We start from the raw sequence: 20,207 nt of genomic DNA on the forward strand, positions 1-20,207 counted from the left end.
ATCTAAATATTTATATTACAGCCTTGAGTTCAAATTCAGTTAATCAGCTGAAAGAGAATCCAGCATATAATAAAGCAATATTCCGCAAATAGATTTAACTGCATTTGAGCAAAAGTATTTTTATAAAAATCCATTAAAATTACTAAAATATAAATAAAATGAGGTATATTGTTCATTAATGAACAATGCTTTTATTCCAGGCTTGATGGAGGGGTGGGAGGAGATACAAATACATTTAAATCAATTACGGCATATCTTTAAAAATATAGTTTATTAAATTGCTGTGCCTGAAAAACCATCTTCTGCAAACCCAGAAAAAAATATTCACGACGGCTTTCTACAAAGTTCAAAGCACTTGGCTAATTCTACGAACAGTCTGTTTAGTGCCAATTTAATGCCCTGAAATTTGTTCATCTTTTATTTTAGCTTTCCTAAGCTTCAATTCTCCACTGAGGAATAGGTAGAGGGAGATGGATGAGTAAAAAGATTTGCATTTCTTGCCCGTTTCGCTTTGTTCAAGAAGCTATTTTTTTAATGGGGAGGGGCGCTGGAAGGAGACACAAATCAGGAAATCTTTTCCCAAGCAAGGCGAGCAGAAGATTACAAACCCAGCACAAAGACAAATATAGGCTCTCTCTTTCTCTATAGCCGGTAAGAGGGGAGGGGAAAAGGTGGAGTTTTTAAGGGTTGCTTTTCGTCTTGTTTTCCGCCCTGTCTTTCCTCCCAGCCAGTAACAAACGTCTGCGCCTTTAAAGTCTAGCGCCGCAAAGCGTGGTTACCCTCGCGCTATAAATAAAAGTTAAGGGCCACGCAGAGGACGACCAGGCAGCGTCTTTGATCTGGGGCGAAGGGACGTCGTTTTCCCGCTCTTCCTCCCTCAGAGTCCGCTGCTGCCTCCCCTTGGAGATATGGCGTGCATGGACAGATATCGGTGCTGCACGGACTCACGGGGGCAGAGCAGCATTCTCTACAACATACTGAAGAGCGAGGAGCTGCAGCAGCAAGAAGAGACCAGCCGGCAGCAGCCCCCGCCTCAACCGGGCCAGGGGCCCTACGTGCCGGCTCTCGGCTGCTCGTGCGGTAGGCAGAGGCGCGTGGCCCTCAAGAACCAGCAGGTCGCGTGCAAGGCGGCTTCGGCCGTGTTGGTGAAAACGCTGCGCTTCGTAAAGAACGTGCCCTGCTTTCAGGAGCTGCCTCTGGACGAGCAGCTGGTGCTTGTGCGCAGCTGTTGGGCTCCCCTGTTCGTGCTGGGGCTGGCCCAGGAACGAGTGCACTTCGAGACGGTAGAGACGACGGAGCTCAGCATGCTCCACAGGATACTGACCAACAAGCGCTGCGATGAAGAGCAGCGGCGGCGGAGGCAGCTCCAGTTGCTGCGCGAGACGCAGGGGGAGTTGGGGCAGAGCTGCGGGAATGGGGATGGAAGTAGCGGCGGCGGCGGCAACGCCGAGCTACCGTCGGCGGCAGAGATCCAAAGCATCAAAGGCTTTTTGGCCAAATGTTGGAGTTTGGATATAAGCACCAAGGAGTATGCCTACCTCAAGGGGACGGTTCTCTTCAATCCGGGTAAGCCAGCTGCTTTTGGTAGTGACTGGGTATGGCTCGGGACAGGCCTCGAAGTTGAGGGACCCCCGGATGTGTTGGCCTTAAACTTTCCACCGGGAACTCCAACTCATCTGGAAGACATCTGCTAACGGAAAGGGCCTGTCCTTCTGATAGTATTCCTCTGTAACTTGGGAGGAAGTTCCACTGATCTGGCTTTGCCCAAACTTGCAAAATCATCTTTTTAAAAAAACGTTCAATAACTGGACACTTAAGGATTTAGGTCGGACAGGCAGCTGTCGGAATGCAGCAATTGAGCGTTATTCCTGGTATCTGTCTGTATTTTTAAAATCTTACTAAGTTAAATGCCTAATAGTAGTATTAGGCAGGGTGATAGAGAGCTCAGATAGAGAATTAGAATTTTGTGAATTGAAATGTTAGAAAAAACAGTCTTCTGATAATACTTGGTGTGGAAGCAAATATCAGTTTCACAAGTGTTGCATGCAGACAACACAAAGTAAGTCAAAACTGCATGCCTTTGGGAACTATAATTAGTATATTGCTAACTATAATACATATTAAGTTTGGATTTTGAAAAATAAAAACATCTATGTGAGTTTATATTGAGGAAAACAAAAATAAATGAATTTACCTCAAATGCTAGCTGTGCTTCAGCATATCTCATTTAAGGATTTAATAAAAAATAAAATTTTGTTTTGATTAATAACATTTTAGATATGTGTTGTTGAAGAATGTGATTTAAAGTTTATTAAATTACGTAGTGTGGAATGGAATGCGGAATACATTAAGCATAAAGACAGGACTGAAGAATTTGAAAAAAATATTTGTAATCTTAAAACATCCAAGTTAATTGAGATGCCAGTCATTTATTATTAAAACATGTAGATAATGCTGCTCTTAAGGGACAATGACAAGAGAAAAACATCAAGCTTCTGTGTAATTTATCAAGTGTTAGATAGCATTTTCTATGTATTTCAATAATCAGAACCTAGTAGTGCTGTCTTCTAAAATAGAATAGAACTATTATAAAATGGTGTAAATGTAATATATACTCTGTAGCAAGTGGTAGGTGTCAAAATTAAGGGAGAGATCCTATCATGCAAGATTGCAAAGTTTTGAGCTGAGATGCAGATGTAAACATCTTAGTTTAATTTGGAACTTCCTTTTTTGCTGCATGCAACTGTAGAAATACCTTTACAGCAGTGCATATATTTAACTTATTTTTGTATTTTTCGGAGTATAAGATGCACTTTGCCCCCTAAAAAGGGTGAAAATTTGGGTGCATCTGAGGGGATTGCCACAGATCATCGCTGCCTCTGTGCCTTGTGTTTTTGGCCTTTGTGCCTCACATTTTCAGCCTCCGAACACTCTATTTTAGACCCGTTCCATGCTGTGGGGATTGTCACAGCACATTGCTGCCGATCATCGCCTCCGGGTGTCACATTTTTGGCCTCCGGGCGTTATATTTTCAGCTTCCGCATGCCCCATTATTGGCCTTCACACATCGTGTTTTTGGGCGGTTTCAGGCAGCAGGGATCGGCAATCCCTGCCACCTGGAACCGCCCGAAAATGGGGCTTGCACAGGCCAAAAATGGGCTGTGCAGAGCCCAAAAACACAACATGTAGAGGCAGAAAACATGATGCACGAAAGTGGCGATCAGCAGCAATGTGCTGTGGCCTTCCCTGCAGCTTTGAACGGATCTGAAATGGAGCATTAGGAGGCTGAAAACATGAGGCACAGAGATGGCATTGGTCTGGCAATCCTTTCAGCCTGGAACAGCCTGATTGGGGATAGTCTGGGAGGTCAGTACACCTGCCAATTAGCTACCTGTGCTGAATCAGGCTGCAATAATGTGCTGAAGCTGACCAGGCTGTTTGCTGTTTGTTGCAAGGACACTAGCTAGATGAATACCGATGGATGCTGGTAGGAAGAGGCAGCTTTTTTTTCTTGTTTTCCTCCCCAAAAACTGAGGTGTGTCTTATACTCCAAAAAATACAGTAGGTTGTATTGAAGTTAACAGGTTGTTTGAAATGCCTCTTTTAAAAAAAAAGAAAGAAATATGTTGCAATGACCATTTTCATCCATAAGAAGGAACTTTAGTGAAACACTTTATTAAACGGATGTCAGTGCATTTGTGTGAAGAGATATTTTTGCAGAAATATTTCTTTCATATTAGTTTTAGTATCTCTTTAGAAGCGAGTAGATTGGAATACCTTCCATGTAACAGTTTTTATATTACTCTATCAGCACGATAACATCTTTCAATATATAACCTTAGTCAGAAGGTTCAATGTAGAACACTAATTTAGTAATAGCAACATGATCCAATATAAATTGTTTATATTACAAGTGAAAGAGATAATAATGTAATGTTTATGTACTGTTCTTCTTGTCTCTCTCCTTTTAGAGTTGCCAGGGCTGCACTGTGTGCAGTACATCCAAGGACTGCAGCAAGAAGCACAACAAGCCCTAAATGAACACGTCAGACTGATTCACAGAGAAGACCAGCACAGATTTGCCAAACTGAATGTGGCTCTTTCTATGCTTGGATCAATTAATGCCAGTGTTATTGCAGAACTTTTTTTCAGGCCCATTATTGGAACAGTAAATATGGATGACATGTTGTTGGAGATGCTTTGTGCAAAATTATGAAATCATATGTGAGTGAGGCATGACAATTTAGTGTGAAAAGTCTTGACAACAAAATAGTGTAAAATATTGTAAAATAAACTAACTTATTGCTTTAAAGTGGCAATATGTTTGCATTCAGCAATGGAATGTTCTTTGAGTTCACTCTGTTTATTAATTAGAAGTATCTTAAAGCATTTCATCATCAATCTAAATTCTCTTGCAAAATAAAATAATTCTACGCACACACAGAAAGGAGTTTGCAGGTTTCAGTGACTTCTTTGTAGGACAAGAGTGCAATTTTTTTCTTTGTTTTCAAAGAAGTAAAAGTATTATGTAATTCACAAAATTAAAACCTAGACTGATCTGCATAATATATATTCAAAACAGAAAGTGTTCAGTCAAATGCTGTACAATTTTATATATTTAAAGTATCTGTTTAATCAAGGAGAGTGTAATACTTTGTCTTACATTTCATACCTTGTTTGCCCATTAATTTAGATTCAGCAAATTCATAACAAGCTTTACTTGAATGTACTTCATTATGTCAGAAGTTCTTAATCTAGAGAACAGCACCATAAAAGAGCTGGAGCAGGGCTGGACAGTGGTGAAATCTAAACATTTTTACTACCGGCTCTGTGGGCGTGCCTTGGTGGGTCTTGTGACTATGTAGTCATGTAACTGGAGGATTAAAAGAAGAAACTCATTTTAACAATGTCCTGCTGGAGCAGGGTTGGACTAGATGACCTCCAGGTTCCTTCCAGCCCTGGATTATCCTCTGAAGTTGTGTCTAGTGCCTGGTTTGTAGTCCTTCCTTCCTCTCCTTTTTCCCTCCCTCCCTTTCTTCTCTTTCTCTTTCTATCTGTTTCTGTCTGTCTGTCTGTCTCTTTCTTTCCTTCTTTCTTTCTCAGCACCCCCACCCCCCGTTTTTGGCTGTGTGACATGCGATCGTCAGAACTTGCTTTTTTCTTTACCTTATTTAGGTTTTTTTTACTACCGATTCTACAAACCAGTAGCAATTTTACTACCGGTTAGAGTGAACCAGCCTGAACTGGTACATTTCACCCCTGTGCTGGAGTGAGTTTCTTGATAGGCAGAAGATGCATGCACATACAAACTTTTGAATTCTACAACATCAGTTCTAAACAATTGAGTAAGATATATTTGAATTTGAAACACACAATCTTGTAAAGTAAACAGAGTTGACAGTAATTACAAACAATTCACTTTATAATATCTTGAGTAAAATAGAATATGTGGATTCAGAGCAAATCTGATTACGTATTCTTGTAATACACTATCTTAACCTAAATATTATCTCACTCTTTAGAATGGGAACCTGATATAAATCTCTAATTTTGTCATTTAAAAAGGTTTTGCTTTCCTTTTCCAAAAACTTTTCCTTTATTTTTGTATCTTTCATATGGCTGACTACTTTTTCCTGAGGTTAAAAAAAAAAACTTAGATATTAAAGCTCAAAATTAGTACACATTTTCTTAACTTTCAAATTCCATTTGCTACTTTGCAGAATGAAATTAGTATTAAGTTACATTTGAGAATGAATAAATGAATGGGAATAAAGAATGCTTCAGCAAACATCACTGTTCTGCTCAAGTATGATATATTCTTGTGAAAGGCTAGAGACACACTTAAGATTTGGCAATTGTACATCCTTAATTCATGGCCTTATTAAAAGTTTAATAAGCACATCTTTCTTAGCCTTATAAGGCTAGATTATATATTTTCCAATAATGTTAATATCACTCAAATAAAATTGTTAATCCCCTGCCTAGACCATACTGAATCATTTTTATGCATTCTTAAAAATACTTCATGGGGAGGGGATCGGGGGGGGGGGGGATCCTGTATAAGTAATTATAGATTGGGTTGCATTGCTGTAGTATAAAATTGTAAACTAAGAAATTGGTTTCAAATTACGTGAGGAGCATTAAAACATTTAGAGCACTTAATTTGGTTTCAGACTAAAAGCTATTAAATATGAATAGTAAGCTGTGTGAATAAAAAATGCCCCATTAAAATTTAAATTATACTTGTAAGAAGACAAGGTTTCCACAAAATGAAAACTATTATTTTTATTCTTCACAATATTCTTTGTGTAGTATACATAAAAATAACAGTATAATTCTATGCAATCAATTCTAAATTTTGCTGATACATTTCCTTATTTTCACTTAAAAATAGTTTCAATATTTTTGTGTACATAATGTATCATATTATTGGTGGAATGTAACAGTACATATTTAGAATTTACCAGCTTTTGTTCTCTAAATTCAGCTTGATTGCTGCCTGATAATTGATCCCACTTGTGTACTGTTTGATGACTTTCATACTCCAATCCCAAACTGGGATGACCATAGAGAATGTCCTGGGTTCATGATAATGGATCAGAAATATCTAGTTTTTAGCATATTCCTGAAAATTAAGATGAGAGGCACATGACACAACTTGCAGTTCTATCAACATCAAATGCAAAGATGCACAGTGATCATTTCAATTTTATCATTTTTGCTTTTTGAATTCAAAAAGATGAATTGTGAATGGGAAGTTATGAGAACATAACTTGTTTTCTGATTGGTTTCTCATGTAGTTTAAAAGAATGCTATACAGTGGTGCCTTGGTACTCAACTGTTTTGAAACATCGACACATTTTAATATGAAAATTTTGACCCAGTATTCATAATTTGTTTGGTTCTCAATGCATAAGCTAGAACTTGTCACTGTTGGCTGCCTTGTGACTCTATGTTATTCCTTATGGAAAATGTATTTGGTACTCAGCAATTTTTGTACTCATCATTTCTTGGAACCAATTGAGGAAGGGTACTGAGGTACCACTGTATATTAAATTGTTCAACTTCGTTGATTTTTTTTCTTTTTAAAGGGTAACGATATTCATCATATTTATAAATAACAAATCTACAAGAAATGTCCTTACATTCCATGTACTATGAACAGTAATGAAAATCAATTTAATGACTATTTTAATTATAGAATAAAAGAACAACAAACATAACAAATAAAAGCAATAAAATGTCCAGCAAATAAATTTAGAAGGCATGCCATTTAAACATCCAATTTTATAAGCATTTAAACTGGCTATGGAATAACTCAATGACAGTCTGATCCACTTAGATTCACTAGGTTCACCACCTAAATTATTTCCAAGTATGTATGCTTAGGTTGCAGTTTTCATCTTTAATTTCAAATTATTGGTGAATGTACCATAATAGTAATAGCACATATACTGCTTCACAGTGCTTTACAGCCCTTAAGCGGTTTACAGAGTTGGCATATTGCCCCCAACAATCTGGGTTTTACCAACCTCGGAAGGATGGAAGGCTGAGCCAACCTTGAGCCAGTGTGACTTGAACTGCCAAAGTGCTAGCAATTGGCAGTCAGCAAAAATAGCTCACAGTAGTACTACGTTCTAATCACTGCACCACAGCTCATAATACTAACCACTGCACCACAGCTCATAATAATTGAAAATTATTTAATATTATCATACAGAACTATGTTGTCAAGCTTGAAAAAGTATTCTGCCATATGATAATTACCTTTAACATATCAATTTATAATTGAGATATGCTGTTACCTGAAACTGCTTCTCCACCAAATGTTTTCTTCTCCTCTATGTTTAATCTTTTTGCATCTTCTCCCAAACTTTTTTTGCTTTTTCTTCTTTTGCCCTGTTTATATCATTTATTTATTTTTCCTTTGAATTATCTAAAATATAGAATTTAAACCTTGAACATCTTTCATCTTGAAAGTACTGCTTCTGGTTGCTAAGTAGCAATGATAAATAAAGCAGTGAAGTTTTTGCTCTGTTATCTTTGGTATTCTGAATAGTAGTATTTCAGATCAAAGAGGAATATAAGCATGGTAGCTATTTGATGAAACTCCCATTTCAAAAAAACTGAATAGGCCAAGCCTGCCTTCTGGTTATTTTTAAATTGTTTACTGCAACTTATTCCAATTTACTACCAGTACTTTACATCTGTCTCCATCTATTCTGATTTTTATTATCGTCAGTCAGTATGGCCAACGGAATCAGTGAAAAATGGACCTATTACATTATTATTAATGAAAATATTATTGTGTATTTACACACGACAATCAGGAAAAGACATGGATATTAACTAAAAATGACATCATTATGTATCATACCCTTGATAGGATTATTCATTTATAATTTTATAATGTTTTATAACATTGCCAAATAAAAAGACTTGAGGGAAGGAACGTTGCCACTATAGACCTGTCACTGCAATATGAAGAAAAAAATGAATAGAAGAATTTATGCATTTCAAATTAAAATTTATCTAGCACAGTACAACAAGGATCTTAGAGAACCAATGCTGCTGCTGAGCATGTATTTGTATTCTGAACCAATTTTATTGTAAATAGTCTGAAACTCTCACTAGGATTATTTTAGCTAAAAATGATAATGTAACTATACTAGCAGCTATAACTTTTACCAAATGCTGTTTATTTTGTATCAATAATGCTTTCCAGAGCTGGATTTTGGAGAGAGAGATGGGTTGTTGCTGGTTCGACCTGGATCGGCCAAACCGGTAGTAGAGACAGCTGGAAGCTCTGCCAACCCACCCGGACGGGGAGTGTACACAGGATACCCAAACCGGTAGTAAAAAAAATGGCAACCCACCTCTGGTCTTCCAGATGATAATAGTTCAAAACAAGGGTGCCCAGGATAAGATGGATCTTTAAGAATATTTTGAACTTTCTTAAGGCAGCAGAAGCTATAAAGCTCTTCCAAAGAGGGAAAAAGGCAACCAATGATCCTCTGGGCAACAATATTAATCCTCTGTTGTGCTGTCCTATCTGCCACTGTGCAATTGGCAAACCTACACAGGTGCAGTAAGTTAAAATATCTCTACAGTGCAGCGGTAGAAGGTTACCAACAATTTTTCATTCATTTGTTGTTTCCTGAGAAGTCTCAGGTAGTATAATCTCTGCTGGGCCCATTTGACCAATGCTGCAATGTGAGCACTTCAGGTCAGGTCCTCTTTTATTTTATTTTTTTAAATAGTCTTTATTAATTATACATTTTTTTAAGGATAAAACATACAAATACAAATACAGTTTTAAACATACAACCCCCCCCCCCCCCGTGGTGACAGGCATTCACAGCCCAACTTTTTTTTTTCCTTCCTCATTGTTTAGTCTCTAAGCAACATCTTCTCGTTACAAAGTTCAGGGATCTATTACAATACCCATGTTCACTTTTAGTTCCCATTGTTAACAACTGCTATTTAACTTTCCCCGTTTTAAGTCCCTGCTGTTCTCCTTGTCACCGACATATACCATAGGTTCCAGCTAAGATAATGTTCTATTTCTCCTTTGTCCCTCAGCCAACCCGTCATTCTGTCCATTTCTGCACATTCATAGATCTTTTTAATTATGGCATCTTCCGGCGGTATGGTGGTAGATTTCCAAAATTGTGCATAGGTTATTCCTGCAACCACAATTATATGTAGGCTCAAATACCATATAGATTTACTCATGTTTTCTGGTTGTATGCTTAGTAAAAAATTCTCGGGTTTCCATTCCATGCTTGCCCCAGTAACCTCTTTTAGCCATTTTTTAGTCCTTCTCCAGTATTTCGTGGCCTCAGTACAAGACCACCAAATATGGTAGAATGTGCCATCCCTTCTTCCACATTTCCAACATAGTGGAGATAACCCAGGAAACATTTTGGCTAACCTCGTTGGGAGGAGGTGCCATCTATAAGCCATCTTGTATGTTTTCTTTAAATGCTGTAGATATTGGAAGTTTAATAGTCTTACTCCATAGATCCCACCATTTGCCCATTTCAATCTCATAACCAAAGTTTCTCTCCCATGTTATTAGAAGGCTTTTATCCATCTCTTCTTTAGCATCTTGACAGGTCAAAAACTGATAAATCTTCGATAACATTTTCTTATCTCCACCAAACAAAATCTTATCTAGCCCCTGGGGGTTTGGGTAGATCCCAAACCGTACCTTATCGCTTTTAAACCTATTTCTAATCTGTAAATATTCCCACCATTCCAGATTCCTGCCCTGCTGCTCTAATTCCATCTTTGTTTTCATGTTGCCATCTTCTGTCATAATGTTTTTATATGTTATGTTTCTTGTCCAATTAAATACACTGGGATGTCTTTTATGATAACACCCAGAAACTTAAAACTGGCCACTTGCTCAACTCAGTCTCCATTGATAAGCAAGGGCTGGATGTCTGATCTATTCCTTCTATATCCACTACAAGCTCCTTGGTCTTATTGGTGTTAAGGACCAAGTTATTGTCTCCACACCACAAAAGCAACCGGTCCACCTCATCTCAATAGGCAGACTCACCCCACCCACCCCGAAATTTAATAATAGTATTACTGGCATGAATGGGAATGTACATAAAGAGTATATAGAGTAAGGGACTCAACACGCAACCCTGTGGTGCCAAGATTTTCTCTTGAACATGATTCTTTCTTAATGGTATATTTAACTGAAAGCCAGCTAGGAAGGCTTTAGCTAGGATTTATTTCTTGGAAAATTAATAGAAATATATAAAAATGAAATGCTCTAGACATTGGCACATGATTATATAGCACTAATCATACTTGCAGAAAAAGTGAATGTGAGTGAATGTGTTAGTGACAAGCGTAGTGTGTGTATATGAGTGAGTGTGCATTATGTGTGTATGCGAGAGATTTATGTGAGAGATTTAATTGCACACATTGACCACTGACAAGTAGTAGATATTCCATCAATACAGACTCTCATGATTAGTGCAGGAGCAATTACTAAGCGTGGAAAATATGAGGATTATGAAATGCAAGGTGAAATCTTTTATAGTTCATTTTAAATAACATAAAATATATTTAGAAGAGCTTGAAGTAATGCAGATGTTATTTGGTTTCATGAAATGTTGTTTGGTTGCAAGGACTCCCACAATCCTGGATCTTCAAGTATGTATTATTTTGGCACTAGAAGGGACAATATTTTCTTTAATTCAGGAAGATATGGATTCAAGATGGCAGCAAAGGAGGAAGTATTGTTACATTGTGTGGAGAAAAGTTGCTATTAAACTAAGATAAAACGGTAGGAGGAGAAGTAGAGGGGGAAAAATAAATCATAGAAAAAAAAGATTGGAGAAAGAAAAAGGAGAGGAAAGATTGCAGAAATTAGGAGGAAAATGCCACTAAGGCCAGTGACCCACAACAAACATGGCCTGCTGAGAGATCAGACAGGTGTTCTCTTGCTTTTTTTTTCTTTTGCTTATTTTAACTTTTATTTCTAATGTGTCTTTTACAGTTATGTTTTTGGGCTATAGTTTCTTTTTGCGTGAAGTCCGATGCAAAGAATGAGTTAAGCAGCTCTGTTTTCTCTCTGCTGCCTGTTACTTCCTTGCTGTCATCTTTCTTTAGTGGACTGACTGTTTCCTTGATTTTTTCCTTGTTATTTATATATTGGAAGAAACTTCTTTTATTATCTTTGAATTTTATTGCAAGTCTTTGTTCATTCTGAGCCTTTGCTTTCCTAACTTCGTATTTGCAGATTCATATTCTGCTTTGGTTGTGTGTCCCTCTTTCCATTTTTTGTACTTCTCCTTTTTGTCTTTCAATTTGTCAGAGAGATCTTTGTGCAACCATGCTGGTTTCTTCTTGAATTTCTTGGTTTTCTTTTTCAATGGTATTGTGCTGGCATGGGCTTTTATGTTCATATTTTTCAAAGTTTCCCAAGCCTCTCGTCCCGAAGTGCATGGGATGAATGGCCTGCCAAGGAGAGTGGGGGCCGTGGGAGGGGAGGAGGGGTCTACAGGAATTGGGATGGGCCGGAGCATCCCGGTTACATTTGGGAGAGGCAGGTATGACGGGAGTTTCAGGGCTGGCCATTACCAGGGAAGGAGGGTTCGCTATGTCACAGCGATCCTTCGTTCCGGCCCTGATAGCTCAACTACCAGGTGGCAAGAGATGTCAGGGCCCTGGTCTCAGGTTGCTGCTGCTAAATGCCAGGTCTGTGATTCATAAAGCTCCCCTCGTCCGGGACTTAATATTAGACGAGGGGGCAGATCTGACATGTATTACTAAAACCTGGCTGGGCCATGAGGGAGGAGTCCCCCTCTCAGAAATGTGCCCAGAAGGGTTTCAGGTGCTCCACCAACCACGACACCAGTGAAGGGGTGGGGGAGTGGCAGCTATCATCTGGGAATCATTAGGACCTCATGGGATCCCTGCTCCGGAGACTGTCGGGTGTGAGTTCCTTCTGGTGAAGCTGGACCTAGGGGGTCAAGTGGGCTTGTTCCTAACGTAACTACCTCCCAGCTGTGTTACAACAGCCCTGCCTGCGCTCCTAGAGTCAGTAGCCGGGCTGGCGGTTGAATTCCCCAGACTGATAGTACTGGGGGACTTCAAACTGCCATCTCTCGGCGAACGCTCTGATGGGGCGCAGGAGTTCATGGCTTCCATGACAACCATGGACTTGACCCTGGTAATTCAGGGTCCGACTCATACAGCGGGACATACGCTCGACCTTGTGTTTCTCTCGGGGCAGTGGAGACATGATCTGGAACTGAAAGGCATAGAGACCTCGCCCTTGTCATGGTCAGATCACTTCCTACTGAGGCTCGATTTTTGGAAACTACTCCCCCACTGCAGGGAGGTGGAGCCATTAAATGGTTCCGCCCCAGGCGCCTGATGGACCCAGTGGGATTTCAGACGGAGTTTGGTGAGATACCTGACTCCCTTGCCCACAATCCGACAGAGTCCTTGGTCGCTGATTGGAACAGAGCGGCGGCTGGGGCTCTTGATCGGATTGCACCTTTGCGGCCTCTCCGTGGCAGTGGATCCAGGAGGGCCCCTTGGTTTACCGAGGAACTCCGAGAGATGAAGCGCCAAAAGAGACGCCTAGAGCAATGCTGGAGGGCCAGTAACTCCGAATCTGACTGAACACAACTAAGAACCTTTATTAGGACTTATTTAGTGGCAATACGGGCGGCAAAATGTACCCATTTTTCCGCTCTTATTGCGTCCGCAGAATCTCGCCCAGCCACCCTGTTTAGGATAACCTGCTTCCTCCTGAAAGGGAGGGACGAGGGGAACCCTTACAGGGAAGAGCTGAAGAATTTGTTCAGTTTCTGTCGGACAAAGTCGTTCAGATTCGGATGGACCTGGACTCCACTTGGACAGTACCTGCAGAGATGCCGAGGGTGGGCCTTGATCAGATTTCTTGGAGCGAGTTCCAGCTTGTCACTCCTGAGGAAGTGGACAAGGCCATGGGAGCGGTGAGTGCCTCCACCTGCTTACTGGACCCATGCCCCTCCTGGCTGGTTTCGACCAGCAGGGAGGTAACACGAGGCTGGCTCCAGAGGATTGTTAATACCTCTCTACAGGAGGGATCTTTCCCGCTGCCTTTAAAGGACATGGTGGTAAGACCCCTCCTTAAGAAGCTTTCTCTGGAACCAGCTATCCTTAAAAATTACCGTCCAGTCTCCAACCTCCCTTTTGTAGGGAAGGTTGTTGAGAAGGTGGTGGCCTTTCAACTCCGACAGACCTTGGATGAAGCAGATTATCTAGATCCCTTTCAGTCGGGTTTCAGGCCTGGTTACTCCACCAAAACTGCTTTGGTCGCGCTGACCGATGATCTCTGACAGGCCAGGGATAGAGGACATTCCTCTATCCTGGTGCTTCTTGACCTCTCAGCGGCCTTCGATACCATCGACCATGGTATCCTTCTGCGATGACTGGGGGAGGTGGGAATGGGAGGCACCATTCTACGGTGGTTCTCCTCTTACCTCTCAGATAGGTCGCAGTCGGTGTTGGTTGGAGGACAGAGGTCGACCCCTAGGCCCCTAAAGTATGGGGTGCCACAGGACTCGGTCCTGTCTTCTCTCCTATTTAACATCTACATGAAGCTGCTGGGTGAGATCATTCACCGGCATGGGATAAATACCAGCAATATGCGGACGATACCCAGTTGTATCTGTCCGCCCCGTGCCAACTCAGCATAGCGGTAGAAGTGATATGCCAGTGCCTGGAGGCTGTCAGGGTCTGGATGGGAGTAAACAAGCTGGCACTCAATCCAGACAAGACCGAGTGGCTATTGATGCTGCCTCCCAAGGACGGTCCAGATATTCCATCTCTCAGCCTGGGGGGTGATACTTTACACCCCTCAGAGAGGGTCCGCAACTTGGGTGTCCTCCTGGACTCGCAGCTGACATTAGAACACCACCTGTCGGCTGTCACCAGGGGGGCTTTTGCCCAGGTTCACCTGGTGCACCAGTTGTGGCCCTACCTGGACCAGGAGGCACTTCAAATGGTCAGTCATGCCCTCGTCACCTCTAGGCTTTATTACTGCAATGCGCTCTACATGGGGCTGCCCCTGAAGAGTGTTCGGAGACTACAGTTGGTCCAGAATGCGGCCGCGCGAGTGATATCGGGTGTACCTAGATACACCCATGTTACACCTATCCTCCGCAAGCTGCACTGGCTTCCCATCGGTCTCTGAACGCACTTCAAGGTGCTGGTTATTACCTTTAAAGCCCTACATGGCTTGGGATCTGGATATCTGCGGGACCGCCTCCTGCCACAAACCTCCCAATGACCTATAAAATCTCACAGGCTGGGCCTCCTCCGGGTGTCATCGACCGGGCAATGCCAGTTGACGACCACTTGAGGGAGGGCTTTCTCTGTAGCTTTCTCTGTAGCTGTGGAACGATCTGCCCCTGGAGATCCGGACCCTTCCCACTCTCTCGGCCTTCCAAAAAGCCACTAAAATCTGGCTGTTCCGGCAGGCCTGGGGCTGTTGACCCCAAAATGAGGTCCAGCCCCATCTAGAACTGAGTGTATGGTGTGTTGTTTTTAAATCTATCTTTTCTTTTCCCTATATTTTAGTTTTTGACTTTATTTTTGTATTTGTAAGCCGCCCAGAGTCCTACGGGATTGGGTGGCATATAAATTTTATTAAATTCAAATTCTTCTTGAATTGTTTTCCCCTTTAGGATTTTCATCTAAGGAATCTTTCCCAAGTTACCTTTGAGTTTGTTAAAATCAGCTCTTTTGAAATCTAAGACAATGGTATTACTATGTTCTATTGCTTGTGTTTGCATTATGTTGAATTCTAGCATGACATGGTCACTCTCACCCAAGGTTCCTGTGGTTTCAACTCCCTCTATCACTTCTTCTCTGTTTGTAAGAATTAGTAACATTAATTTGCTAAATATTTTAATTATTTTCATCATAAATTCTTAATCTGATAGCAACTCAAGTTGCTGATACTTTAGAAGATGGTTTCTAATCAAGAGGAGTTCAGTAAGATTAGATAACTCATATCTGCACCTGATCATCTTTTCATGCATCATATGCAGGAATTGCAGAATACATGTCTGTCAACATATCAAGAAGAAAAACAGAATACTATTCAATCGTAATGAAATATCTCTCCCTCCCTCCTTCTCTCTCTCTTTCTCTGTCCTATTTATCCTCCTTGTTACACAGTACATATTTAAAAATTTCTAAAATAGTATCCCAAAGGTGCTTTTCAAAAGGCAACAGGACCAAGAAAGTCCAGTTGCCTTTTTAAAAACAACTTTGGTACAGCCATGATATGGATGATTCCATAAACAATCTTAAAGTGATAGTTCCAAGAGAACCAGAACCACCTTAATTGCTATTAATGAAGAATATTTCTGCAAGTTTGACTGCTTAGTATTTAATGTAGCTTTTTAAAGATTTAAAATAAAAAATAGTAAATATGACAGATGCCAAAACCTAGGCAGTTTCAGTTGAATCAGTGCTTTTTAGTGTAATGTTAATACACTCCAAAAGGTGTTTAAAATTCAATTATAATTGTTTGTTGTTTGTTTTGAAATATCAAGGATATAATGTATTTATGCAAAATTAATAATTTTAAGACTTAAAACAGAATTGAAGTTAAGATTGTTGTGTAATATGCTTATACAATTCTGTATTTTGAAGCATATTCACTTAAAACTTAAACTGTCCTGGTTATATCCTTTGACAATTTTCTAAACATCAACTAGGTAATATTGGTATGATTGATGTTATCAATAATAGAAATAACTGATCTCAATTTTCAAGAATGCTACATTATACATGCACAGAGTCTTTACAAAAGCATGAGAAATCTTTTGTAAACTGCATTGGGTCTAGAATGGTCATTCCAAGGTGTTTCTTAATGTTATCATTATTTTCATTGCCTCTTCAAAACTCTTTAAACCAGTGCTTTGGAGCCACTTATAGGAAAAGGCAGTTGAATTCAATAGAGGAGGGCACTTTGAAAGAATGTGTTATTGAGTGAAGTTCCTGCTGCTGTTTAGTAACCTTTTGAATTGGCAGAATATCTTAAAATTGTAAAAAATAGCAACTTATAAATATTGTTTTTCAGTACTATTTAACAATGAAAATCCCTTAGCAAATGGACAACCTTTTCATTTTTTGACTTTTAAAGTAGCTGCTCTGTTAGAAACTTCAATTTGATCGCATTTTGATGAGGAAAAATAACATTTTAATTAAAAGATGGATTATTAAAGTTGGATTATGTCAGTGACAGGACATCTAACTTTTTTTAAAAAAAAATCTAGTGTAGTTCAAATGTGGAAAGTGGAAGTTGAACTAGATTTCAGACTTTTACCTTTTGTCTGCATTTTACCCAATTCTTTACTAATGAGTTCTTCCTCTTCTTGCTGGAAGCTATTTATTAATTAATTGTATATATATGCTGCCTAGATCCCAGCAATTCTGGGAAAATGTTTATTAACAACACAATACAAAGGAACAATGATGACAGAGGAAACAAACCAGATGGGAATAATGAAAAGGAAGAAAAGGAGTATCAGTCATCCTTGCCAAAGACCTGGGCAAAAAGCCTCATCTTCAGGAATCTTCAAAAAACTAACAGGGTGTTTTATTTATTTGTTTGTTTGTTTCAAATCTTGAATGAGAACTTCATTCCAGAGGGCAAGTGCTATCCTGATAAATGATATTGTTTATTTGATAGAACCCAGAGCACACCAATCTTGCCAGGTCAAACTGGTGAGGCAAAACTATGGGAAACACGTGGTTCCTCAAGTAACCAGTCCCAAATAACCAGTGTTAATTGCTCCCTGATTGTGCAAATATATAAGAAATGTTGTGTCAATTTGTAGATATATGGCCTCTTATGGCTTCTTCCTCCTGCCTTTCAAATTAATGGATACTTGGACAGAAACTTAATGAAAATTTCTTGTTTTGAAATTGAGCAGTTGCCTATTTACATAAACTGTCACTTCTGTCCCTGGAACCCACCTCAGCCCATATAATAGCCCTTAACATTCAATGTTGTTAATGTAGCAGAAATTACCTCAAATATTGCCCAATAACCAAATGCTAAAAAGGAAAACACCTTTAACCCTAACCCTCCCTCCTGTTGGAAGAAAAATCTGGTATGGTTCCAAGCCGGGAGAAAGGCGCTAGAAATAAAATGGAGGCTGATTGGAAAGAAGGACTCCGTTTATTGATGAGCAGAACCAACCATAGCATGCAGTTCTGACAAATTGGTTGAATGAGTGGATAGATTTCTGTGACTTTCAAGTTTGAACTGTTCTTGGGATTGTGCAATGAAGGGGCTTTTGTGTCTCTTGCTATTTCAATGGTGGGTTAATCCTATTATGTCCTAAAGGTCATGTCCTATTTTCAAAATTTGTGGGAGGGATATAAATTTTAATATCAAACTGGGGGAGCTGTGACTGAAGATTTTTTTTTTTGTGAATAGGCTGGTGTGGATTTCTTAATGGACACAATATGTGTCCATATCTAAAGATTTCAGGCATCTGTTGGAGGTTTCTCTACTATGCAGGAAATTGGGGCTGCTTTCTGCCTTTAAGAGCATGTTTCTCCATTTCTCCTTTGGTGAAATATAATATTCTGCCTCTTAATATTTCTTAAAATAGTTCATTCTCTAGGAGGGAGCTTCCCACACTCCTTTCTCACTTTCTTTCTTTCTTTCTCCCAGCACAATACTGTAAAATGAAGCATTAATTGAAATTATTCCCAAACCTATAAGAACAAGTATTCATACATATTGTCATTAGGAAAAAGAATTTAATAAAATACAGTAGCTATTAATTTCTCATCTGTATACTGTAAGAGGGAATAAAATAATAATAAGTTGTATAGTGAAAGCTACTAATTCTGCAGGACAAAATTTCTTGAAAGTAACTGTTTTAGAAAGACCATCCTTTGCTAGGCTGATTGCAAAATAGTAATTAATAATTAAAGGGGAAGAAAATAAGAGTATTACAAATAAAAAAAAATACATGGGAACCTAGTAAGAAATCATATAACCATAGAGATAGAAGGTTCTCATTTATTCATTCTTCATCTTTATATCATCACTATAATTACCCAAAGCAAACTACAAAGTGACATAGAGAAGATAAACTGGTACCTATATTTCTCTCTGCAGATTGAAGGTCTTTCTCATGTATCACAACTTATTCTCTATGTCCAATCAACTGTCTAACTGTTTTTTAGCTTTATCCAAACTCCAGATTAAAAAAAAACTCATAAAGCTGTTGTGGCCCAGCAGGAGCCATTGGAGCTGCCACCAGACTCGACAGCGAGGGGCCCTATGAGTCGGCTCTGGAGGATGTGGAGGACCCTGGACAGGGTTCCAACTCCGAGCAGGGTCCAGAAAGGCTGGTTGGCTACCAGGAGGTGCCTGAGCCTTGGACCAGTGGGGAGGAGACAAGGGAGAGTGATCCGGATGCCAGTAGTGAGTTGTTCCTGGATGCCCGGCACTGAAGAGCTAATAGGCATCAGGAACAGTTGTGCAAGTACAGGAGGTAATTGCACTCAGCTGGTGGTCATTAGGCTCCAGACTATAAAAGGACTGCTTGTGCACATGCCCTTTTTGCAGAAGTCAACGCAGGAACTAATGTCGGAGAACATTATTGTGAGCTTGGCAGGCTGGATTGCTGCCATGGCTTATCTGTGCTGGATTGCTGCCCAAGCTTGTCTGTGCCGGTTTGCTGCCAAGGACCTGTCTGTCTGTTAATTAAATGCCATAACTTATCTTTGGCTCGGAGTGTGTGTTGGTGTGGGTCGAGGGGGGTCAGAGCATAAAGCTATATATATTTAGTTTACCTTGTGACTCTATCAACAAGATACGAAAGTACTCATACAATATATTTTTGGTTTTAGCTTTAGAAATCAGTTTCCTTTGCAGTTCTCCATCTATGTGTGCTACTTGCTACTGCCTGTAGTCTTCATGGAAAATGTTTATACGTTATACATTATACATTTACTGAGCTCTGTGGTGTGATTTTTGGTATAGAGCCAATATCATCTTTTACTTACACAATTATACATTAGCTAATATGTGGTTTTTAAATATTCTTAGCTAAAGTTTTTGTGAAGAATAATTATTTCTAGAACATCCCTGAAAAATTGCCAGTTTATCCACTGCATGAGACTGAATGAGAGTGATGCAGATTCTATAGGATTTCAAATTTATTAATGCATTAGAGTTTAGAGTTTTATTTAGCTTGTATGCCGCCCTATTCCCGGAAGACTCAGGGCGGCTAACAATAAGAAGGGAAGGGCGATACAAAAATAAAAACAACAATTAAAAATTCAGCAACAGTCATAACATAGGATGGGGCTGGATAAGTCAACAGCCCCAGGCCTGCCGGAACAGCCAGGTCTTAGTTGCTTTGCGGAAGGCCGGAAGGGTAGTAAGGGTCCGGATCTCAATGGGGAGATCGTTCCATAGGGCCAGAGCAGCTACAGAGAAGGCCGTCCCCCGGGGGGTCGCCAGCCGACATTGGCCGGCAGATGGAATCCGGAGGAGGCCTAGTCTGTGGGATCTAATAGGTCTTTGGGAGGTGACTGGCAGGAGGCGGTCTCTCAGGTAACCATCTCCGATACCATGTAGGGCTTTAAAAGTAATGACTAGAACCTTGAAGCATGTCCGGAGACCAATGGGAAGCCAGTGTAGCTCG

General features: G+C 40.0%; 1 protein-coding gene across 1 annotated transcript; it reads left to right on the forward strand.

The window, feature by feature from the left end:
* The first annotated feature begins 740 nt into the window (after window positions 1-740).
* On the forward strand, window positions 741-4,425 carry NR0B1 (nuclear receptor subfamily 0 group B member 1). The gene is made up of 2 exons (XM_032220235.1): window positions 741-1,566; window positions 3,972-4,425. Exons 1-2 carry the CDS (start codon window positions 909-911, stop codon window positions 4,214-4,216), a joined length of 903 nt encoding a protein of 300 aa, XP_032076126.1. The 5' UTR covers window positions 741-908; the 3' UTR covers window positions 4,217-4,425.
* The last annotated feature ends 15,782 nt before the right edge of the window (window positions 4,426-20,207 follow it).

Source organism: Thamnophis elegans, chromosome 6 (assembly GCF_009769535.1).
Source record: "Thamnophis elegans isolate rThaEle1 chromosome 6, rThaEle1.pri, whole genome shotgun sequence".
In the NCBI taxonomy this organism is placed as follows: Eukaryota; Metazoa; Chordata; class Lepidosauria; order Squamata; family Colubridae; genus Thamnophis; species Thamnophis elegans.